This window comes from Schistocerca gregaria, chromosome 5 (genome assembly GCF_023897955.1).
Source record: "Schistocerca gregaria isolate iqSchGreg1 chromosome 5, iqSchGreg1.2, whole genome shotgun sequence".
NCBI classification, from domain to species: domain Eukaryota; kingdom Metazoa; phylum Arthropoda; class Insecta; order Orthoptera; family Acrididae; genus Schistocerca; species Schistocerca gregaria.
In genome coordinates, this window is record NC_064924.1 from 8,469,983 (window position 1) to 8,496,074 (window position 26,092).

The 26,092-nt window shown below is 38.0% G+C and overlaps 1 protein-coding gene across 3 annotated transcripts in view; it reads right to left on the reverse strand.

Annotated features, from left to right (window-relative positions):
* Positions 1 to 26,092, reverse strand: part of LOC126272024 (retinol-binding protein pinta-like) — a 547,678-nt gene that overhangs the window by 399,449 nt on the left and 122,137 nt on the right. For 2 of the 3 annotated variants that reach the window (XM_049974521.1, XM_049974522.1), the window contains exon 7: positions 7,825 to 8,929. The exons of the other annotated variant lie outside the window; for it this stretch is intronic. In XM_049974521.1, coding sequence (XP_049830478.1) covers positions 8,778 to 8,929 — 152 coding nt within the window. In that variant the 3' untranslated portion in view covers positions 7,825 to 8,777. Of the gene's footprint in view, positions 1 to 7,824; positions 8,930 to 26,092 lie in introns of those variants that run through there. 3 annotated transcript variants of the gene reach the window in all.

Consider the following 26,092-nt stretch of genomic DNA (forward strand, 5'->3'; position numbering starts at 1 on the left):
GATGATAGCAACAGCGGACGGCGGCAACCGACAACGGCCAATTGCGCTCGCGTATTCAAAACATGTGACGTCACGCCTATGCGCGGGAGCACGCGAAAACAAAAATTTGCTGCTGTCAGTAGTGAGACAGTGTGTGTTTCGGAAGTTAACAGAAGCCACGAACCCCCTTGAAGATGTCCTCCGCAGATGGGGACGAAACGTCGGGTTACAATGCGAAATCCATCAGACCACGGCATAATAGCCCGGAAAAGAATTTTATTAATCATAAAAAATTGTTGTAAAGTAATTGATTCATGGTATGTAAAGAAATTTTTCGTTAAAATTACACGTTCCACATCATTACGAAATGTCGTATTCATGATCTATGGAACAAGCATTAATATAATCAAATCTCATCCAGGACTCCTATGATGACCCTTTCGTCCCTGTTAACTAACCACGAAAGATGTCCGATGTATCTCAATTCAGAAGTAACAAAGTGTACATGTATTTAAAGATGAAGCGCTTGATGTGAAGTTCTGTGACGGAGATACGAACCCAACACGTAATAGGATTGTTAGTTAAGTAAAATCAAATGTTACATATCGGTTTTCCTTACCAGCTGCTAGGTGTTTGCATCTATGAGGATAAAATTTTTTGGGCCTGAGCAACAATCGAACCGCACACCAACTGTCCTTCCTTATCATCCACGAATATAGCTTAAGTATCAATTGCTTACTCACCAGCAGTAAGATGTATGCGTGTTTGACCAGAAATAATGACACCTATTGCGATTGTTGGCAAGACATGATCAGGCATTTAAAATGCACCTTATTTTTCACTAGCAGGCTGGTGTGCACGTGATAGGGCTTGAAATGAAATTATGAATATTTTTGTGCTGGATCAGGATTCAGCCCACATACTTTGCTTTGGAGGAGAGCTAGAGAAGACTGCAGTCTTCGGAAAAGGAGCGAAATCATTGAACTGTACTGTTCTGAGAGATTCAGGTCCTCGAATTCCAATTACAGTCCAGCACCAAACTTTTCAACGTCTCTAGTTCAATCAAGTACAAATAAAATAAGAGCCATGTTCCTTTAAATGACTATAGGTTCACCAAACATAATAAAATTTTCTAGTGTAAATGAGTTTACTGGTGACAGTATTTCTGTTTACTATGACTTCCGCCTATGTCATTTCCCAGCGTAAACCGACTCTGCTCAGTTGGTAATGAAGGAACGTGATGCTTAATGTGGATTCGGGATTATAACGTCTTTCTCTTGTGGTTACCAGAGGTAAAGTAAACCTGTTTGTGCCTCTTAAAGGTAAATGCCTGAACCCACGCATTGCACTTGTGATAGTTCGTTCCACCAGACCATTGTGGCTACATTTCCCAGCCCCAGGAGTGTGCTGTAATGGATTATGTGCGTAGCTTACAACATTAGTCACGGTGGAAAAAAATGTGGGTGTATTAAATGGTTAAGTAGAAGCAAGCTTCTGACGCGGATATTATGCTATTCTTACGTCAGCGGGATGTAAAGACTCTTCTAGGCACCATAGCCTCAATGTGAGGCCATTTCGAAAATTTCACTAGTTCAGCAAATTTCGTAGTTCGATAAAATCCATTGTGAAGTGTGAAGTTCGATTATTACCGTCATTATTACTAGAATTTTCTTCATGCCGTTGCTGGAACATATGTGCTTGAAGATAATTTAATGCCTTTTAGTAATTATATACGTAGTTGCCCAAGAAGATGTTCTTTCCCTGTCTATGGAATCCTTTACTTGTTAATACCAAACATCAGCAATTATTCGTAGGTTACATTAAAACTAAAGTAGTTGATGAAGACGTTACTTGATAACAAAAACGCGTTGCCTTCCTTAATTTACTTGTGCCTAGAAATGGCTGTCGAATACTGCCAAACCAAAAGCCAAGTGATCTTACTGCCTTCCGATATACGTCGCTGTCAGTTCTTCCATATGATTTGGTCGACGTGGCCTTTTTCAAGTTGTGTATGACAGAGAATGTTTTACAAAATCAATTGTTTTCCTTTCCAATAAACATAAAGAATTTCATTCTAAGCTACCCAAGTTCAAAATTTTCACAATATTAGTCCACATCTAATATTCGCTTCTATAATGCAGAAAAGTATTTCACATTCGCAAAACCCGCATCCGACTCATTGACCTTACACTTAGTCGCTGACCATAAATTCTAGCTCAAAGTGACACTACTTTAAGTAACCTAATTTTGCAAAGACTGTTTGTCAGTGCTCTTTCTCACCGGAAAATAAGCACTTCACTCATTGAGCTCAATTAGTACACTGTAACAGTAAGTATAGACCTATATCTCTAACGTCGAACAGTTGTAGAATTTTGGAACACGTATTATGTTCGAGTATAATGACTTTTCTGGAGACTAGAAATCTACTCTGTAGGAATCAGTATGGGTTTCGAAAAAGACGGTCGTGTGAAACGCAGCTCGCGCTATTCGTCCACGAGACTCAGAGGGTCATAGACACGGGATCCCTGGCAGATGCCGTGTTTCTTGACTTCCGCAAGGCGTTCGATACAGTTACCCACAGTCGTTTAATGAACAAAGGAACAGCATATGGACTATAAGACCAATTGTGTGATTGGATTGAAGAGTTCCTACATAACAGAACGCAGCGTGCCATTCTCAATGGAGAGAAGTCTTCCGAAGTAAGAGTGATTTCAGGTGTGCCGCAGGGGAGTGTCGTAGGACCGTTGCTATTCACAATATACATAAATGAACTTGAGGATGACATCGGAAGTTCCTTGAGGCTTTTTGCGGATGATGCTGTGGTATATCGAGGTTGTAAGAATGGAAAATTGTACTCAAATGGAGGAGGATCTGCAGCGAATGGACGCATGGTGCAAGGAATGGCAATTGAATCTCATTGTAGACAAGTGTAATGTGCTGCGAATACATAGAAAGATAGATCCCTTATCATTTAGGTACAAAATAGCAGGTCAGCAACTGGAAGCAGTTAATTCCATAAATTATCTGGGAGTACGCATTAGGAGTGATTAAAAAGGGAATGATCATATAAAGTTAATCGTTGGTAAAGCAGATGCCAGACTGAGATTCATTGGAAGAATCCTAATGAAATGCAATCCGAAAACAGAGGAAGTAGGTTACAGTACGCTTATTCGCCCACTGCTTGAATACTGCTCAGCAGTGTCGGATCCGTACCAGATAGGGTTGATAGAAGAGATAGAGAAGATCCAACAGAGAGCAGCGCGCTTCGTTACACGATCATTTAGTAATCGCGAAAGCGTTATGGAGATGATAGATAAACTCCGGTGCAGGAGAGACACTCAGTAGCTTAGAATGGGCTTTTGTTGAAGTTTCGAAAACATACCTTTACGAAGAGTCAAGCAGAATATTGCTACCTCCTACGTATATCTCGCGAAGAGTGCATGAGGATAAAATCAGAGAGATTAGAACCCATACAGAAACTTATCGACAATCCTTCTTTCCACGAACAATACGAGACTGGAATAGAAGGGAGAACCGATAGAGGTACTCAAGATATCCTCCGCCACACACCGTCAGGTGGCTTGCGGAGTATGGATGCAGATGTAGATGTAGCTGTAGATGTAATTTGTATGTGTATGCAATGCAGACGGATTGTAGAATTTAGTGGTGCTCTCTCTTCCACTTCTGCATACAATATCGCTGATCTAAACGGGCCCTTTATCATTACAGGCCCTGGGCAGTGCAACACCATACTGACAACAGTAATGTGCTTATACTGACAACCTCACTGTTCATTTTACCTGATTTTGTAATCATTTAAATAAAACAGCGTGACTTCCAGTTGGAGATATTTCGTCCCCCTTTTCCTTCTGTGAAATTTGTGGGTTAGAATTTTGCCTTCCAACCAGCGAAATCCAGCAGAGTACGGCCCGTAAACGATTCACAACCACGATTTAGTGTCGTTAAGACGATTTCTTTAAACATTGTAGCTGAAGGAATTTAGTTTCTTCTTAAATCGTCTTATGCAGCAACGTTCACAGATATCTCAAATAGGAAAAGCTCTTTATCCAGATAAGAAGGTTGTAAGACAAACTTCCCATAGTTTGTGTCAGGTTGATCTTTTCATCTGATAGCACTGCGTAACTATTTTATCTAAGAGGTACGACATGTAGTGTTCCTGTAACTTGGGAATCATTGGTTGAAAACGAGTGTAACACCAGTGGGTACAGTACTGCTAAATATTCAAAATAATTATCAACCTAAGTCTGAGTTCATCCACAAACTGAGGTGTATTTATAATATTGAAGCTAGACTGTGTATCCTTGTCTGCCTTGAGTGGGCATTGGAAGGCATTTACACACACGCATACAATACTCTGAAAACTTCGAACGCTAAAGTTCTAGTATGAGAACACCTATCTGCTGGTGGATAACAATTTTGATTTGTAATGTATTTTAATTCGTTGTCAACACTGACTATATGTGACGTTTTTGGCGCCCAGTGAGACACACAACTATTTGCGAGATCACTGTATGTTCAAGGATGTTATTCCGAGATGCTGGTGGAGAGAACTTTGGTAACTTACGTCTCTTTGTGTTCAGTCAAGAACGATATGTGTGAGGTTCGATTCCCAGTTAGCACTGAACTCCTCGCCATATCATTTCTAGATCAAACATGCTCACATGTCGCTGCTTGTGTAACAAACCTATATTTAACGTTCGTGTTCTCTAGAATATAACAGCGATAGGTGCCAGGTTGGAGTCCTGGAAAGGGAAAAATTAATGTTTCATCTCGTCATCTCTGTTAAAACATTTACCTACTGCCGAGAAAATCCGGAATGTCACAGTTGATTGTGCTTCGATAACAATCCGATTAGGTTCTGGGTTCGAATACCTGTCCAACACAAAGCTTTACCTCACGGCATTACAAGTAAATTACTTGTGAAGAAGCTATATTTAACGTCTCGCGTATTTCGTTAACAAGGACAATAGATGCTGGGTAGGTAATCGCGTCCGTTAAAAATGTTTACATTATTTAATTTAAAGTTGATATTTGCTAACTGATACTCTCTAAAATCGAGGTATATCACTCTCTGTATGCGTACTCAGGAATGACTGTTAGTTGCTTAGTCTGAATGACATGAGTTTGTATCCTTATGAAGAACGAGACGGTTCGTCGTGTCATTTGAACTTCATACATATTCTCAACTAGCTGCTCGTGAATAACTTAAATTTTCAATGTACTTTTGTGTTAAATAATAATTACGGTATCTTACTTTGAAGAAGAAATCATGAATACGACGAACTTACTACGTGCATTACCTATCTGACGTTATAATGAGAGTGCTAACATTTCAGGTATGCCATTTATTGTAACAAATGCGAGCTTACAAGCCTTAATGACAGTCTTATCTATGATAATGTGTTCCCTGATATTTGTAGTACCTTGGTATTACTTTACATCTTGATTTATTGCGATACAGAGCAGTGTTTTCTAGTGGTGACTTATTGGAACCATTTTCAATAGTCAAACGACTGTACCGAGTAGTAATTAGATGACCTCCTAGACATCTGCGTTATGTGGGTTGCATGCGAATCAGGCGAAATGCAATTCAGGTGCTTCGGATACATTTGAGCACGACTGTACATCTATCTAACTAGGAGAGAGCACTCCAGTACACAATATCGAGGCAGAGGGATACGTTGTAGTCCTCATGATGTCTCCCTAATTAGCCTGAATGCGCCATCCGATTACAGCAACAGGTCAGAGACATCTACTTTTCACGAAGAAGATATTATTTATCTCTTGTGAAGAAGCCCCAAAAACCTATTAAGCCTTGTTTCCCTGATTGTTGTGCCCTTAAAGCAACTGTGAACTTGTATACTTGTATAAAAGCCAGTGGAAGCTCAACATTACCCATCTGGGAAACAGCTAACTAGTCTAATTTATCAGTGACAAGTGGCATGCCTGTCTACCCTCAGTAAATAATTAATCTTCTAAAGCAGAATGGTGGGTCACTTTAGCCAAATGGAATATAAGGTAAAGTTTATTTTATTATGGGCCTCAAAACCAAGAGACACTAAATAATTTTTGAAATGTATTGCAGAATACTGAGGGAGCTGTATCGTAAGTCGAGTGTCACAGACACACGCATTCAGGAAATAAAACGAGTAAACTAGTGAGTATTAAACAGAAACAAATGGAAGGTTTGGAGGGCAAATCGAAATGTCTTATACAAAAAAAAGAAAAAAAAGAACGAACTGACATCATCATACCATTTATTCGAACATCAGAGAAACCGTAGATGCACACTCATTGAAGACACAGAAACAGACAGTGACAGGTTATTCACAAACCAAAACAACATTATGCGAAAAATCTAACAACATTAAATCAGTTACACTACTCTGATTAAAATGGTACAGTGTGGCTCACCTATTTTGCTCCAACTACGTGAGTAGAAGCAGATGACCTTTCAACTTTCGGGAATATTTCACTTCAGTGGGCTGTAGGGAAAGGTAAAATTTGCTATAAAGGTATGTTCATAGAGTGTGAGGAATTTCTGAGCAGCATTTAGCGTGTCGGTGCCGTAACCAAGCTGTGAAACTCACCGACTGGCAAGTCATCAGCTGGGGTTCCATTCCTCTTTTTTACATCTTATTTTATTCCAAGCAATGTTAATCGACTTATTATCAAAATTATATGTATTTAAACAGTTCGGTTTATACATCTAAATTAATATATTCAATTTAGTTACGATTACTAAATTTTTAAGTAAAAACTCTGTAATTGATGGTAAAAGAAAGATAGTATACGGGGAAATTTAATTTGAAAGTGTGTGAATAGAGTTAGTTTCACGTCAAAGTTTGTACCTCACGACGAAACCGCAAGTAAGGGCACTCGCTGCCTGACGGAGCAACGAATGAAGACGTAAGCGTAGACAGTGCTTCGAAAGTTTCCATACGGCGCCGCTTGTGGAAGATTGCTTACGTCAGGGCATAATGCCGCTCAGACCACTCAGCGATCATCGCTTACGATGACAACCATCTTGTTACTTCAGAACCAGCGGTGAGAGTCGCGTCACAAGACGGAATTGTACACTGAGGTTAATAATCGAGTACTCATTAACTGATGTCTACCGTCCTATACTGTATCAAGTGATAAGTTATACCGTCAGCGACATTAACAAATACGTGTCTCAGTCCTGCCGACATGGAGTTTTTCCCAAATTAGGTATTTTATGTTGTTCATAGTTTATTAAAGTAATGTAACATTTTGTGTATGTTGTAGTATCTGCTCGGTCTCCTGCAGAAGTAAATCTCTACTTACTAGAACACAAAAATCTTTGAAATGAGTGGAACTGCGTATGTCTGTGTGTGTGTGAGAGAGAGAGAGAGAGAGAGAGCGAGAGCGAGAGCGAGAGCGAGAGCGAGAGCGAGAGCGAGAGCGAGAGAGAGAGAGAGAGAGCGAGAGAGAGAGAGAGAGAGAGAGAGAGAGAGAGAGAGAGCGAGAGAGAGAGAGAGCGAGAGAGAGAGAGAGAGAGAGCGAGAGAGAGAGAGCGAGAGAGAGAGAGCGAGAGAGAGAGAGCGAGAGAGCGAGAGCGAGAGAGCGAGAGCGAGAGAGCGAGAGAGCGAGAGCGAGAGCGAGAGCGAGAGCGAGAGCGAGAGCGAGAGGTCTTTTCAAACGAGTATTTCTCGTATATACTAGAACTAATTCATGATGGCAGGAAGAGTGGAGAGTTTTTGAGTCAATATTCTTCTACCACTGCTAGAAACAGATCTCCAACGCACTTAAGCAACGTAAAGTAGGAACAGTTCCTGACGTACAGTGCCGATGGTTGCGGTAACTATGAACGGAACATCATGAAGCTTGTCTTCTTTCGTTTCGAGCCTGATGTCATTAACATTAATGAAGAAGGAAGTTTAATAGGAGAAAATGCGTAAGATCGAGGATAGCAAATATCTTATTTTATTTTTTCACTTTCACACAAGATACATATCTGTGACAGACAGGTTTACAGGGAACATTCAGTGAGGTAGTGGACGTTTTATTGACCTATTCCGTATGGAAGAACACCTTTATGACAAAACTAGGTGAATCCGAACCACTGACAATATATCAGACCTTGTTGAAGGACATTTCCCGAGTATTTTTCTATTATGAACCCGTGTTCTTCAGTGGCTGGTTACAGAATAATAATCTAATTATGACTTACGTGCTTTATTAACTCAATTACCAAATATTTTCAGTGCAATTGTGATACAAAGCAAAAGGGGGAGGGTGGCTAGAAATCCTAACTGTAACAATTGCTATTTTACAGGAGGCAGGCGCTGACAGGGACGAATAATAGGGAGCCATCTGTTTAATAAGTCATGGTTATTAAATACTGAGACGAATGATTTTCAGAAATAGGGTGGAGCCTCACCTTGGGGAAGATCCGTTTGGGTTCTCTAAAAATGTAGAATCATATGTAGCAATTATGATCCTACGATTTATCATTGCAAATAGATTAGGTGAAGGCAAACCCATTTTATAGTGTTCATAAATTTAGAGAAAATTTTTTGACAATGTTGGCTAGGAAGCTGTGAAGGCAGAAGGAACAGAATGCAGGAAAACATCAAACTGAATATTTGCACTCAGTAACGAATTACCGGAGGCCATGTGTCCGTTATACCAAAACACTCAGGAATTATCCCAAAGCCAACTCTGAAACTATGTTGGTGGATTCCCAGTTCACCCTGTGTACCACAGTTAACTGTCCACAAGGGACAGAATCTACACAATGAACTGTGACGGCGTCAGTCCACTGAGAGCTTCTTGAAGGAGCCCGCCACTCCGAACAAGTCGTCGGCGTAGTGGTTGTCTGGAGGCCTCTTGCTCTCGTCCGAGGTGTAGCGGTCCTGCTCCAGGAACCACTCTCTCTTCTTCTCCGCCCTCCTGATGAATTCATCTGAAATAAGAAAGTTCATTTAATTTTTCTGTTTGTAGAAATTATTCATACTAGCTACAAATGCACGAAAACGTCTCCGTTTTCGGCGATTTTCGTGCTATGGGCACTGGACCACAGTACTAGGCGTATTTCTCGGCCTAGTGTTTCGCCTTCCAGTGCTGGAGACATCATCAGAGGTCAGATTCACATACCAGTGCAAACTTAAACAAGGTCAGTAACATCTGGAAATCTTAGTGAAAAAAAGAAGCAACTTAAGCAAACCTTTTCCTCCCATTCGCGAAAACTGTCACAGATCGCATCAGCACAGTAGTCAGAAGACACGGTATCAGCACAATTTTTAAACTAATAACAAATGTTCACGAATTTGAGCGCTTCAAAGGGTACACGACCGCCGCTCGCCACAGCAGGAATATACTGTGTGCGGAAAAGTAATTTGACCAAAAGTGTAGGCCAGAAAGACGGCTTCATGCGCGACACACACGAGCTATGTATTATAACGAGTTCGCAGAGTAATTTCCTACCGCTTTTCAGTAGTGCGTATGAAATGACGGAGCTACGCACATCACGGGAATACACTGATCTCACCAGCTGCCGCGACGCAAGAGTCGTTGTACTATAGGTGAATGGGGCTGTGCAAATGCTTTCGAAACCCAGAAACAGCCGCCAACGCCTGCCATGGATCAGCAGGTTTTGACGTGGAATTGGTCATCGAAGCGGTGAAAAAATGCCCCCAAGAACTAACACGACAAGATGAGGAAGAGAGACGCACGATTTATAGTGGGCGTAAGTTTTTTGAGGGTTCTTTAAAACACAGAATCAAGAGAAAAATGCTATAGGAAGACATTAGTATTCAACTATTTTGTGTTTGTGTTCTAGAGGTGGCGCTTTTGCTCGAATGTGGACATTTAAAGCTTGAAATAGGCTAAGCAGCAACCATATACAACCGCTCACTCACCGATAGATTTGTACCTACAAATTGGAAAATTGCGCCGGTCGCACCTGTGTTTAAGAAGGGTAGTAATCCATCGAACTACAGACCTATATCATTGACTTCGGTTTGCAGTAGGCTTTTGGAGCATGTACTGTATTCAAACATTATTAATCACCTCGAAGGGAACGATCTATTGATACGTAATCAGCATGGTTTCAGAAAACATCGTTCTTGTGCTACGCAGCTAGCTCTTTATTCGCACGAAGTAATGGCAGCTATCGACAGGGGATCTCAAGTTGATTCCGTATTTCTAGATTTCCGGAAAGCTTTTGACACCGTTCCTCACAAGCGACTTCTAATCAAGCTGCGGGCCTATGGGGTATCGTCTCAGTTGTGCGACTGGATTCGTGATTTCCTGTCAGGGAGGTCGCAGTTCGTAGTAATAGACGGCAAATCATCGAGTAAAACTGAAGTGATATCAGGTGTTCCCCAGGGAAGCGTCCTGGTACCTCTGCTGTTCCTGATCTATATAAATAACCTGGGTGACAATCTGAGCAGTTCTCTCAGGTTGTTCGCAGATGATGTTGTAATTTACCGTCTAGTAAGGTCATCCGAAGACCAGTATCAGTTTGCAAAGCGATTTAGAAAATATGGTGTGGCAGGTGGCAGTTGACGCAGTTGACGCTAAATAACGAAAAGTGTGAGGTGATCCACATGAGATCCAAAAGAAATCCGTTGGAATTCGATTACTCGATAAATAGTACAGTTCTCAAGGCTGTCAGTTCAACTAAGTACCTGGGTCTTAAAATTAGGAACAACTTCAGTTGGAAATACGACATAGTTAATATTTTGGGGACGGCGAGCCAAAGGTTGCGTTTCATTGGCAGGACACTTAGAGGATGCAACAAGTCCACTAAAGAGATAGCTACACTACACTCGTTCGTCCTTTGTTAGAATGTTGCTGCACGGTGTGGGATCCTTACCACGTGGTATTGACGGGGGACATCTAAAGGGTGCAAAAAAGGGCAGCTCGTTTTGTATTATCACGTAATAGGGGAGAGAGTGTGGCAGGTATGATACACGAGTTGGAATGTAAGTCATTCAAGCAAAGACGTTTTTCGTCGTGGCGAGATCTTTTTACGAAATTTCTGTCACAAACTTTTTCTTCCGAATGCGAAAATATTTTGTTGAGCCCAACCTACATAGGTAGGAATGATCATCAAAATAGAATAAGAGAAATCAGAGCTCGAACAGAAAGGTTTAGGTGTTGGTTTTTCCCGCGCGCTCTTCGGGAGTAGAATGATAGGAAGATAGTATGATTGTGGTTCAATGAACCCTCTGCCAAGCACTTAAATGTGAATTGCAGAGTAATCATGTAGATGTAGATGTAGATGCTTTGCTTCCTGGGGACAGTACTTTCACTGGAATGAACAAAGTCCTCAACTAACAAAAGCAGTTTAAAGTAAATTCTCTTACGTCAGTCGGTTCAGTGCATTCATGGCAGTAATATATTTCTGCCACAAAATACATAACCGTACACATTTGAATAGTGATATAAATTGAATAATTTTTCACGTCTGGGAATAAACTGATTTAATGTCACTATGACTATTTGTCTCTCCACGGTACATTTCTAGCACTGCCTATAAAGTAATCAGCGAAAACATTTCTTCTACTGTTATTTCAACTTCCCCCTCAGGTTGATGACATTTCATCTTCCAGATCTTATAGCTTCTCAAATTCCCTGCAATTTTTCAGCCACTTTTCTTCTGTGAATTTCGCGATGCACTCTTTGTGCAGTACTTTCCACACTGCTTTACCAACTTTCCTTAATATTTTACACAGTGTTGTATGGCCGATTCTGTATTGATAATACAGATCAATTAGAGGGCAAACACTACCCATATATTTGGAAAAGATGCACTACTGACGTTACAGCTGGTTTTTACTGTTAATCCATCAAACAACCGTTATACATTCGAAAACAGAGAATTTACTTTCATGTTCTCTTAAATCCATAAACAATGTCACGAACGCTCCTTTCACCAGCCGTGAACTAATCAATGGGTGAGTTCAAAACCTGCTGTTACGTTTCTTAATGTATTCATAAACAAAAGAAGCAGACATACCAGCTTTCTTCTGGTTTGGTTGTCTTCCTCAATAGCATTAATGCGTTGCTGCCGTGTGTGCACTGGAACCACTTATGACCCCGCTGTCCTGCTGTAAGCATGCGCAGGTGTTACTCGCTCATGTGCATAGAGACGGAGCTGTGCACCATTCACACAGGTTGCAACGTTAATGAGTGTGTAGACGCCATGACCTTCCTTTAATCACCACTTTACCTTGCGCTTATGTTGTCATCCCTGTCACCACAGTTAACGTTGTCGCCTGTAATGGGTATTGTTATTTTATGTGCTAGTGTCATCTTCCAAGGCTTACAAGCCTGCCGCATGTTACAAGGTCTCCCATATTTTACTGAAGTTTTCTTCTATATGCTGTATTTTTGTTGTGTACATAGTTGCGCGTAGTCAGTGCACACACAACTTTCTCACTAGAGCGCGCCCCGCTAAGCACAACAGCGCAGGCTCGCCCGTCTCCGCACTACAGGATGGCACTTCCATAGAGACGGACCAAATTCTGCTTCCGCCAGTCTGTGTATTAACATGTAACGCAGCCAACGTACAAGCTTTTCTCCTCATGGATCAAACTCACCTAGTGATACATGAACGCGCGAGGTATTATAATGAGTGTAAAGACCTCCGATTAGTCATTCTGCATTTGTCTGCACCAGTCTGCACCAGTCTGCTTTAGACTGTACCAGTCTGTACGAGTTCTACATTTGTCTCTACCAGTCTATAGTGAAGTTTCAGTCTGCGCATAATAATATTACCATATGCCTCTACATAGCCGTGAAGATAAATGTATAGACACTTTTGTCAAGTATCAGAGATGTATGTGAGAATAAGATTAACGCAGCAATACCAAAGGAACTTCAGATTGTCAATTGTAAATAGCATCCAGAACCAAGTTAAGTAATTTTTGAGCTTGTTATTATTTTAATAAATGTGTGTGAAAGTTAATCAAGTTCTATTTGAAGTTGGTCTGCTACTCTAAGCGCGCAAGTGGCATTTCTATCGTCTGACCTAACGTCAGAATATAAACACGCCACGATAAGACCACGGGTGTGCCGTGAACATCACGAATACGGTAAAACAACGAATCTCCGACATCGCTGTGGCCGGAAAAAGATCCTGAAAAAACGAGATTAATGAAGACTGCAGAGAATCGTTCATCGTGACAGAAGTGTAACCCTTCCACAAACTGCTGCAGATTTCAATGCCAGGCCATTAATTAATGTCAGCGTGCGAACCATTCAACGGAACATCACCAATATGGGCTTTTGAAGCTGAAGGCGCACTCATGTACGCTTGATGACTGCACACCAGAAAGGTTTATGCCTCGTTTGGGTCCGTCAATACCGATATTGGACTGTTGATGACTGGAAACTAGTCTGCTCGGAGAAGTCTCGTTTCAAATTGGCTCAAATGGCTCTGAGCACTATGGGACTTAACATCTGAGGTCATGTTTCCTAGAACTTAGAACCATTTAAACCTAACTAAGGACGTCACACACATCCATACCCGAGGCAGGATTCAAACCTGCCACGGTAGCGGTCACGCGGTTGCAGATTGAAGCGCCTAGAACCGCTTGGCCACTGCGGCCGGCGTTTCAAATTGTATCTAGCGGATGGACATGTACAGGTATGGAGACAACCTCACAAACCCATCGACCGTACATGTCAGCAGGCGACCATTGAAGCTGGTGGAGGGTCTGTAATGCTATGGTGCGTGTGCTGTTGGTGCAGTATTGGACCCCTGATACATCGAGATACGTCTCTGCGAGGTGACACGTACGTAGCTATCATGTCTGATCACCTGAATCCATTCATGTCCATTATGCTTTTCGACGGATTTGAGCAATTCCAGCAAGACAATGTGACTCCCCACACGTTCAGAATTGCTACAGAGTGGCTCTAGGACCATTTTTCTTAGTTCCGCTGGCCACCAAACTTCACAGATAGGAACATTGTTGAGCATATCTGGGATTTCTTGAAACGTGCCATTCTGAAGAGTTCCCATCCATGCAGGTTCATGGTGTCTATTCCCTCCAGCACTAGTTCAGATATTAGTCATTTCCATGCCACGTCATGTTGCGGCACTTCTGCTTGCTCATGGCGGTCCTACACGATGGTTGTATCAGTTTCTTTGGCTCTTCAGTGTATGACACAGTATTATTATCTTTTGTAAGCGAAGTAGATGTAATGTTAATACAATCATTTTCTGGAACAATAACCCAGAGCCCAGAGCAGCCCATCTGACAGCAAATCATGGAAGTGATTTTATTTGCCCGACAGTAAGAGGAGACTAATATCTGTCGTACAATGGTATGACCAAAGACAGCCACAACTGCTTCGACAAAGTTTGGGAAGCACACTATCAATCAGTGTAAAAGATGGGCTAAGAAAGATGGGGGATACAGTCATGTTCGGTGTCCAGATAAGCTACTACAATAAAAATACGGCTAACACAGGCTTGATTGACAGGACCATGATGTTTTACAGGATTTGCATCAGCACCAGTAAGTGTAACATCAATATTTTTTTCACTTTATAGGTCTGTGAAAGATGAACAAAGGAAATGTATCCTGTATTATCTTGATTTCAAATTAAGAATTGCAGGGCATTTGTTAAATAACCAAGAGGAACAGCATTGTGATGAAGAATAGGAGGACTACTTCTCAAAGGCGAAGACTACTGCCCTCACAATCGCTCTCTGATACTTCATCCAATTTGCCAGAAATAACTGAGTTGAAAAATAGCTTGCAGTGTTAGAACACTAGCTTCACGAGGAAAACTAAAATAAAGGCAAAAGCTGTTTAGATTTCCTCTAACATCACAGAACAAATGTTTCTGTGTGTATCATCAGAAATGAAATTCTCATAGTTTACATTCTTGTCTTTACATTCATAATACGAGTATGAATCAAGTAATATCTGCCTAATAAGACTGTACTATGTTAAATAAAGTACAAATAAATTACTTTTCTCATGTTCTTCACATTATTTCTTAAGCTTTCTTATATGTGCCCAAGATCGGGCGCCCACTGTAATGGTCATTTCTGAATATGACGATATTCTTAAAAAAATTATAAAATTTTCTGATTTCCCATTCACTATCATCTGTTTCAATTGCCGTCAGGTACCAGGAGGATATTGATGGACTGGTAGAACGTAACAATTGTAATAGAGGAAATAATTTGCCACATTAGGAAAAATGTTGTGGTTTGTAATGAGCATTCCAGGACCAAATGGTGATACTGAAAGGGTGTTTCCATCGATGTCTCACAAATTGACTGTTGTAACAAGCAGAAGTTCTGTTGAGCATATTAAAGCTGGATTACAAATAGTTACAAAAATCAGCTTTTCTGGTAGAGAGTTTTTCAGACATGTAAAATATAATATTACATTTTTAATGAGTGCAAATCAAATGGTAAATTTTAATAGGGCTGTGATCCTATAAAGGATTTTGTAATTAAATATTCTCACTAATATCAATGATGCTATGAAAATTTCTGTGATTAAAAATTACAATAAACATATCTAGTCCGATAATGCTGAGAAAGTTGTTTTAACCAAATCCGTTAGGTATCCTGTACAATGATGAATTCTCATTAACTTTCAGCCTGTATTGTAAAATGAGTTTCAATATGTTAACATTTTGGGAATCACCCATTATCTTTGTACAGTTACACATACCGGTCTCCTAAAGATCAAACATACCGATAATGCCACCGTGGGACTACTTTGTGAATAGTCCCGAAATGTCCCGCGTTTTCAGTTTGAAAACCTGGATGTCTATTATCTATGGCTTTCTGGCGAGAATAACGAACAACAGAAAGTTAGTGCAGGACCTTCATTTTCTGGTGGAGCCTCTGACCTACCACAGTGCTTACTGTACAATGCTTGAAGGATTTTGAGGAGGAACGTACCATAGTGTACTAACGTGTTCTTTCCGTAGCACCAACCTGTGTTACCTTTTATAAGGACTTGTTTACCCAACTTCATTGGTTTGCAGATTTTGTGTAATGTACTCAAAGAAGTGGCAAAAGAGTGTTTTTCCCTATAATCAGATTTCATCTGATAGCCACAGTGAAATTAATAGAAATGATCAAGAATTATCGTCAGGCAGCTCACATTGTAATAATGTACATACTTTATCTTCAGTGACCTGACGGGAACCAGTGTAACGACTGCGGCAAGGCCGTTGGACCAACTGGTACTGCTGGGTAACATATTTAACCTTTAAAGTAGCTCTTACGTATGAACTTGACTTTTTAGTCATAGCAGTCATTGTCAAGCATCACGAGTAATTACACTCAATGTCCAAAGATAAAATTCTGTTCTGATGTCAAGATGCAATTAGTCAACTTTAATTCTGAGTAAAAATAATTACATGATGTACCGCTATATCACTCACACCATACGCACAGTTCGACTTATTTGATGAAGTTCACCCACCTTAAACGTTGATCCCCAGATGCTTCAGCGCCCCATGAAATTCATTAGTAATACATACACAGAAATAATTATTGAGTTTCTCCCGGCGTATTTGATAACCAAAATATCCACGGGTGTACTGCCGGTCTACAGTGTCCAATGGGCCCGTTGGACACTATAGACCAGCAGTACACCTGTGGATATTTTGATTACATAGAAATAGTTTCTAGGCCGTGCAGGGAGATCATGCGCTCGCCTGGGTGATTCGTCACATATAAATTAGGTGTTTGTGTCGGAGTGAATGCGATTTGCAAGTCAAATTGTTCAGTGACTACAAGAGAAATATTACGACGGTGTAGAAATTACAGATTTCCAGAAGTTTTTGACAGCGTACCTCACAAACGGCTTGTTATGAGAGTGCGTGCTTATGGAATATCGTATCAGTTATGTGATTAGATTATTTTTCTCGCTCTGTCCGAAAGTGGAATAATAGGGAATTATTGTGAAGGTGGTTCGATGAACCCTGTGCCTGGCACTTAAGTGCAATTTGCACAGTATCCATGTAGATGTAGATGTAAAGTCTTCAACATATTATATGCTGCCCCAGTCTGTTGTACATACAATGAATATGGATCTTGCTAAGGCAAAAACTAGTTTCATAAATATTTAGAGTAATCTTCTTACATCCATTTAACTTCAAAAATGAAATTTCTCTTGCGTGCCTAAGATGGTGCAAGACAGTTAACAACAAATATCCCAGTGTAGAACACTTCGAACTTCATGAATGACTAAAGCCAGGGTCGCTCCCTCTAAGTTTTATTGCACTTAGCACTGACAGAAGAAGTAAGAATAGTGGAGACGTAACCAACAATACGACAATACTGTGCCTAGCGGCGCATGAAAGTAAACAAAGAAGAGTGATGACGCTATAAACTTACACTGTACGTTAGTTTGAAGCATCTTAATTTGTTCAAAGCATTAGCAGTCTGTTTACGATTGCTTCTTATTCACCTATTTCTGTCGTGTGCGCGCAACACCTTCTTTTAATATTAAGAATTACGGTGCTTTCACGAAAAACTTAGTGTAAGGAAGGCAATTTCTAACTTTTTTTTGTCCTTTAATGCTTATTTGCTCTAGTGATACATCACATATGGCCTCGTTGTAATAACTCGTTTTTTGTAAAGTATCTCGATAATCAAGAAGAGAAGTACGTGGCGTGAAATGAATGCTTTTGTAATCCATTTACTTCCCGTTTACTATATTTACATCGATAGCAAATGAGGCTGGAACTCAGAGAAAGCAATGCTTGCTTGCTTACTGTTACTGCTTATTGTTCGTTACATTTTCTGCTTCCAACTACACACATCAAATAAATTTTTGCATTAGTACGGTTCCCACAACTCCTGAAGATAGACGTTGACTGTGGTTACTGTACCACAGTGACAGTCCCTTTGACTGTTCAGAGATGTCACTAAACCTGCTCAAAGATGTAAACAACCATACATGAGCAACGCCTCTTAGACGGACGGGGTCCGACAGCGAATCAGTTCCAGTCATTCCAACAAGAAGGAGGAACACAGCTCTTGTTGTCTGTAGTTCAACCATGGCTAGACGGTCAATACAGCAGTTCCATCGCGTCTGAATTGTTACTTTGTGCCAGTGAGGGCTCTCAAGAGGGGAAGTGTCCAGGCGTCTCGAAGTGAACCAAAGCGATGTTTTTCGGACATGGAGGAATTGATGTTTATGTTGATCTCTATTTCAGTTTACTGTACAGGTTCCGAAACTCTCAGAACCGAGGTGATGCAAAACTGTTTTTGATGTCTGTAATATGCACAAGATTTATATTGTTCACGTTTGCAAAAACTTAAGTAAGTGTTCTTTGTTAGCCCATAAATATTGGATTACGATCGTATCGATTAGTACATCCGTAAACCACGCATTTTTTGAAACAAATACGTTTCTGCACAATGGAAGCACCAGGTACTATTTGGGATACGGTCAGGAAAGTCGATAGACACACCGAAGGGTTGAAACTGAGAGCGGGCACGTCTGAGTGACGTCACAAGGAGGTATCACCGACATTAACCAAGCAGGTATGAAAGCATTGAGAAAAAAAAAAAAAGATAAGGGAGGTACCATTGATACACAAACTTGAATCCGATGTCGGCCGTCGTAACTAGCCCAAAATATTAGGTTCATCGCATTCATATCCCCATAGTTCAAAGCGGTGACACTTGCCCATGACGTCACTCTTACTGTATTGTATTATGTACCAAATACGCATTCAAGAACAGAAAAACATTCGAAATTATCTATGACTTGAGTGTGTAGTGCCACCTCCCTTCGTTTCCTTACCTCCATGCGCACTGAAGCGCCAAATAAACTGGTATAGGCATGTTTATTCAAATACAGGGATAAGTAAACAGGTCGAACACGGGCCACCAGCCTGCAAAGCTTATGTACGTCTAGCATCTGGCACAGTTGTTAGATTTGTTACTGTTGCTACAGGAGCATATTATCAAGATTTAAGTGAGTTGGAACATGGTGTTATAATCGGTGCATCAGTGATGGGACGCAGCATCTCTGAGGTAAAGAAGAAGTGGGGATTTTCCCCTTATGACTATTGCACAATTGTATCATGAATATCAGGAATCCGGTAAAACATAAAATGTCCAACAACACTGTATTGCCATACAAAAACTGAAGAATGTCGTTTGTGATCAACACGTTCTTCTCTTCAAAGAAATCCAAATGTCATTGAACCAACTTCCTGAACTTAATTCATATTTCCTTTCTTGAATGAATTCGAAAATATTCATTTCTGAACATGCAACAACTGTGTTAGATATTTCCATTTAATACACAATAAAAATACATTAGTAAATTAAAATTTTCATAATTATTCAGATGTCTGCAATTCAGATGTATCATTAAAGTTAATAATTTCCTTTTCGTGAAATGTCTATTGTACAAAAAACTCATAAAGGAAATAAAAAACACACAGTAGAAATACTATTGACAGAAGGAAAATTTTGAGTGTAAATTCTTTATATACAGATCTATCAATCCCATAGCAATATGACAGAGGATTCATCTATTAAGGAAAATTATTAATTATTAATGAAACTTTATCTCAATAAATGGAAGCACACAAGAAGTGTAAAATATGTGAAGTAAAGAAATAAATTGATAACTTCTATTCACAGAAATACTAAAAGCCTAGCTTTTATATATGTGTAAGGAATGTCATAAAGTGATTACAAGAAATAGATATAATAACAAAAAAGAATGTTTTAAACAGTTTATATCTAATTATAAGAGTTCTTTGGCAATGTTTAGGGACATGAAAGATTTTCTTTCTTTTTACAAACAACAACAAAAGCGGTTAAAACATTTAAAAAATGGATTGGCTGTCAAGAAATTAAAGATCTTAGCTGTTTTTTCCTAAGTCATATATCTATGCACAAGCTCGCAATTACATGTAAGACTTGTCAACTAGAATATAGACAAAAAAGAAAAATAATGTGTGAGTGTGGAAAATAAGTAGTTAGAAGTGATCTCAAAAAACATTTACAGACAAATACGCACATTAAATATGGACTACATACGTAATCTATTGAAATTTATCTTTGTTGCTGATTTCTAATTTTCCAAATCTATTATAATTTATCGATAATAAATGGAAGCCTTTCTCATAGGTTTTAGAATTGCTCAACTTCATGATTATTGTAGAATTAATAATTTACAATTACATGACAGACTTAGAAAAGATTATTTAATTAATTGTTTCAAACAATTTACCACCACCACAACCCATTTTTAAAAAGCTAACGAAAATTTTTCTATAATAAAATATAGTAAAATAAAAGTCTCTCTGAGAGATTTAACAGTTGCTCAACTTCTTGATTATTGCAGAATGAATAATTTAAAGGATATACTACACTTAAAAAGGATGGCCTTATCAATTATTTCAAATAATTTACCGCTTCCCACATGAACTGATGAAAATTGAAAGTAAGTGAACTCAAAGCTAGAGCTTGGAATCTTCGAATTAAAGGACATAAAACATTGAATAAATCAGAGTGAATTAATGCCATTGTATTACAAGATTTCAAATTTCATCCAGATGTATTTAAAAAAAACTACATCAAGACCAAAGTGTGTACTGAACATAAATTACTTTGACAGATTTGATGATATTATTGAAACACTTCATCCACCAAGAGAGGAAAAAATAGTGAGGTTAGATCAAATTTACCCACTTAGAGGCAAAATCTTTCAGCAAGAAAAGGATGATGAGACAACTACAAAGCATTTATTTGAGAGAAAGGAAATTAGATCTAAATGTAATGAAAAATTTAAAGCATGATCTGTTGACTATAAAATTGTCTTTAACGATGCTAACATTGTAAAACTCGATACTGTTAGTGAGAAAACAGGTTATATAACGAAATCACTAAAATTCATGGTAGATGTAGCTAAAAAGAGGACTAATTTCAGGAAAGGAAATAAGCAGAATATAACAGTCAATAACCCAAAAATCTTTTATCCAACTTCTGCAGGTTATAAGGCATCAAATAATACTCGAGAATCTGTTAAAATCTTATGCTATAAAATGAGGGATATCTTAAAATCAGATGAAACTGTTGATATAGCAGAAACATCATTTAATATTCAGACGTTAGAAATTCCTAGAGATGGTAAAGGTAAAAAAATAATAAATCTGAAGAAAAAAGTCTAAGATATCCATCACAAGAATTAAAAATGATGATAATCTGTGCTGTCCTAGAGCTGTAATTGTGGCTTTGACACACCAAACAAATAATATTTTAGGAAGAGAACTAACTACAAACGAGATTAAGAAACACAGAGCAGAAGATGAATACAAGAGTTAACCAATATATTATGTAATCAGTTGAGCGAATACAATGAAGAAGTATTTACTTTAGATGACATTAAAATGTAGAAGAATTGTTGGATATTCAAATAAATATATGTGCTGAAAATTTTAATGCAATTACCTATACTGGTTGTGAGAAAGAAATTAAGATTTATCTGTACAAAGATCACAACCATTTCGATGTAATTAATAGTATGACTGCTCTCTTGGGATCAGTATACTGCTGTAATAAATGCAATAAGCCATATAACAACAGTGATGCTCACAGATGTAAAATACAGCGAAAAGTATGCATATTATGCAAAAGTCCGGACCATGAAAGTGAAAACAATAAGATTTATTGTGAGAAAGGCAATAGATACTGCTATAATGAAGAATGCTAGAACAATCACCAAGAAGTTTGTGATACAGCTTACAAGTGTGAAGCATGTAAAAAGATCTGTTTAAGATCTAAAGAACATAAATGTGGCTTTGAACTTTGTAGAAATTATCAAAAATGGCTCTGAGCACTATGGGACTAAACTGCTGTGGTCATCAGTCCCCTAGAACTTAGAACTACTTAAACCTAACTAACCTAAGGACATCACACACATGCAAGCCCGAGGCAGGATTCGAACCTGCGACCGTAACAGTTGCACGGTTCTGGACTGCACGCCTAGAACTGCGAGACCACCACGGCCAGCGAAATTGTCAACAAGTAGTGGAAATTGGAAATCATAAATGTTATATGCAACCTGTATTGCAAAAAGGTGGTATCTGTGAAAGAAAATTTGGTGAATAATTTATAGTGCAAGGTTGCCCAAATTGTAATAAAGAAGTTTGCTATATTAATGGAGAATTGCAAGATTTTTATATTTAGCAATGCTTCAAATGCAATAAAGTAAAGAATTTAAATGTTGTAAAAAAAGGTTTCCCTTAAGAAAGTGAATTGTACCTATAGTGAGAGATACATGTGCTTTGATTACGAAGCAACTCAAGAAATTGGAACACCCATTCCCAATCTTATAATTGTCCACAATTTTAAATGTGATACTGTTTATAAATTTAAGACAAATGATGAATTCTGTAAGTGGATGAGATCTGAAAAGAACAGTTATCACACATGCATAGCAATACAATAAGTCCATATATCATCTACACAAGAACTAAACTAATGTCATTGGAGATTAAACAGATGCGTATAAAAATTATAGATAGTTGTAAGTTTGTACAAGGTCCACTTAGTAGTTTTCCAAAAACTTTTAATTTGAAAAAAAATTGAAGAAAGTCTACTTCCCACGTTTATTCAATATGCCAGTAAATGAGAACTACATAGGACCAATTCCTGACACTAATTTTTGATGTGTTGACACTTTGAAACTGTAAGATAGAGAAGCATTTCTCAAATGACACAGTTCTAGAGTTAAAAAAATTATGTGTTCGATATGAAGAAACATTAACGGGTATTGTAATTCTTATGTAGATATATTAAGAAGAGGCTGTGTGGAACTAAGCAAACAGTTTCTGGAAATTGCTAATATAGATCCATTCTGTTATTTAACAATTGCTGACATTTGTATGACAATTTACATATCGAAATATTTATCGAAAAATACAGTCGCTGTATTGGATAAAGAACACAAGGGGAATGACAGTAAACAATCAAAGCTTGGTTGAATAGTTTAAACAACAATAATATCTCACATGCTCTTAAAGAATGGCAGGAGCAAAAGTAGATCGTGATTGATAAAGACACTAATACTATTTATCAATACCTTGGTTGTTACTGGCATGGATATAAAAAATGTTTCAGAAGTGAAACAATTAACAACAAAAATAAGGAAACTATGGATAATCTTTATCAAAAGACTTTAAGAAGGAGCGCAAAAATACGAAATACTGGATACAATGTAACGGAAATGTGGGAATGTGATTGGGTGAACTCAAAAGAGTGTAAAATGCCTAAGCAGTTACCCGAAGTTATCGAACCATTGTATCCAAGAGACGTGTTTTGTGATGGACAAACAAATGCAATAAAATTAAGAGCTAAAGCAGTTGGTATTATCTCAAAAATAAAATATATTGTTGTCTGCAGTCATTTTTCTACTGTGCAATATTATGATTATTATCCTAAACGACATCCAAGAAAAATATATAGACCAAGATATTATTCTAAAAATTTGTATCGCTTAATAAAATGTAAAGTATTAGCTCCTAAAGGATTGTATCATCCTGTTTTACCTGTACACATGCAAATCGATAAAGATGAAAAAACTATTGTTTCCTTTGTGTGTCAAAGGTGCACAAGAACAAATAAGCAAATGCAATCACGGTAATCAAGAAAGAAGTTTCATTGAAACTTGGACGATTGATGAAGTAAAGAAAGCTGAAGAAAAATGATATAGAGTTTTAGAAGTTTATGAAGTAAACGATTTTAAAAATAAAAGCAATATGCTGTTTAAAAATTATGCGAGAGACTTTTTGAAAATGAAATTAGAAACTAGTTCATATAATTTTGAATGTGATGAAGAATACATGAAAATAGTTAAAGAGGATTTGGATATTGACTTGAATCATGACAGAATAAAGGAAAAATCTGGAAAACGAGCGGTTGCTAAGATATGTCTTAATTCATTATGGGGCAAATTAGGACAAAGGCAAAATATGAGTGAAACACAATATGTGACAGAATTGCAACGATTTTATAAGATATTACTGGATGATCGATTAGATAACTTCGACGTAAATTTTATTACAGAGCAGATGGTTCACATAAGGTACAATTTCAAAGATTATTATGTGGAAAACAATGCAGCTACTATAATTTTCATAGCTGCATTCACTACAGCGAATGCAATGCTTAGATTGTATGATAGATGAACTAGGAGAATCTGTTGCATATTTTGATACTGATTCTGTAGTATATATTGATGATGGTAAAATTATTGTGGACACAGGTTGTATGTTAGGTGAATGGACAGATGAATTAGAAAGTAATTGGATTACAGATTCGGCTTCAACAAGTCCAAAAAGTTATTATTACGAGAAAAGTGATAATAAGACAGAAATGAAGGTAAAAGTCTTTACTCTAAGTTACAGAAATATTCAAAAGTTGAATGGAGAATCAATGATAAGGTTAATAGAAAGTGAAGTTAAAGGAAAGATACAGTTAGAATACAATCAGAAAACAAGGGATATTGATACTAAAAATCTTATAAACAAACAAGTTCAGAAAGAATTTTCATTTCAGTAGGAGAAAAGAATTGTTTTAGATAAGTATGATATAGTGCCTTATGGTTATTGAAAATTATCTATATCTTCTAATGTAAAAAAAAAAATTCATACCACATGACTTCAATAGAACAAATTAGTTACTTGCATTTTGTTGTATTCTAGATTATTTAACTTTTTGGTTGTAGAATGATAAACTTTCAAAAATAACAAATAATCTTTAATGTAATTTTATAGATAAATTATTAATTGGTAAATTAGAATCTAATATTTGTTTTATCATCATAGAAAAGAGAGAATTGGAATTTTCTTTTCGCTCCCTTATTTCTATATCTGTTTCCTGATAGTTAACAAAGTACTTTTCGTATTCTTCTCCATAAATTCTCTTTAGTGCACTAACATGTTAAGTATGCGTCTAACTTCTCAAGTATTCTATACTTAATGATGGTTTAAAATATTCTTTGCAATTATTACACCCAACTTGTTTCTCTCTTGTATTATTACTTCTTTCGACAAATATGTCAAACTGAAATTCATCCCATACATTAGTTATATTTATAAAGATTAAAATTTAAAAGATTATTAAAATTTTGTTATATATAAAGGGACACTTTACTGAAGAAACTCAATAATGCAGGCAATTCTAATTTGTTTAAAAAGATTAGTGAGCATGATCTGAATGTCTACTATTACATTACTGAATATGAACGTTTAATAACTAGATATGGTGATAACATTTGTCTTGAGCTCAATAAAAGTTTAAAATTATTTTGCCAGAAAGGTTCAATAAAATAGTAGATAACTGGGACTTCCAATTTTTTAAAGGTGGTCAAATTAAACTAAAACACAAAGGAATGAAGAGAACTAAATATAGTGACAACGAATTTCATGATCTAGAGTTTGTTGTGTAATTTTTAAGTATCGACGTCCGCTGACAGTCTTCAAAATGCGTCTGGTCGCAGCGTGAGCGAGAAATTGCGTAAGTCTTATCTGTATGAGATCGCTAACTCCACTGGTGACTAACAGAAACTGGAGGCTCTTTTATAACAGTTGCGCGACCTTCAGATAACTAGCTCCGCCTCTTATCTCTCTGTCTCTGTCGCTTCCAGCTACACTTGCCTTGCAGCAGTTAGGCAAGCTCTCAACAGATGTGTAATTTTGTTTGTTCTTGAACCAGGTTTGTCACACAAATACCAGCTAGATATATAGAATTCGAAACTTCTTCACTTTGTCAAAACTCACTGCAGATACGTAGACTGAAGGATATGGTCATAATCTAACGAAGTCAGAAGAGTGTTATGCGTGGGTAGTGCTAGCCATTTGACAAAACATTTTCTATTATCGCCTGTGTACTTAATAACGACCCGATAAAATGAAGCAGTGCAGTTAATTCTGAACTTAAGTCTTCGTGAAGTGTCGTGTACACAGGGCAGAGGTCTAAAACTCGGAAACGAGTGGATGGTGTTCGATAGTGAATGTTTCGCACATTTCAGTGGATCTGTCGAGAGTTATTTCTTTATAAAAATGTCAACTTTATAAATATGTCTAGAAGAATGAATGTGTTAGC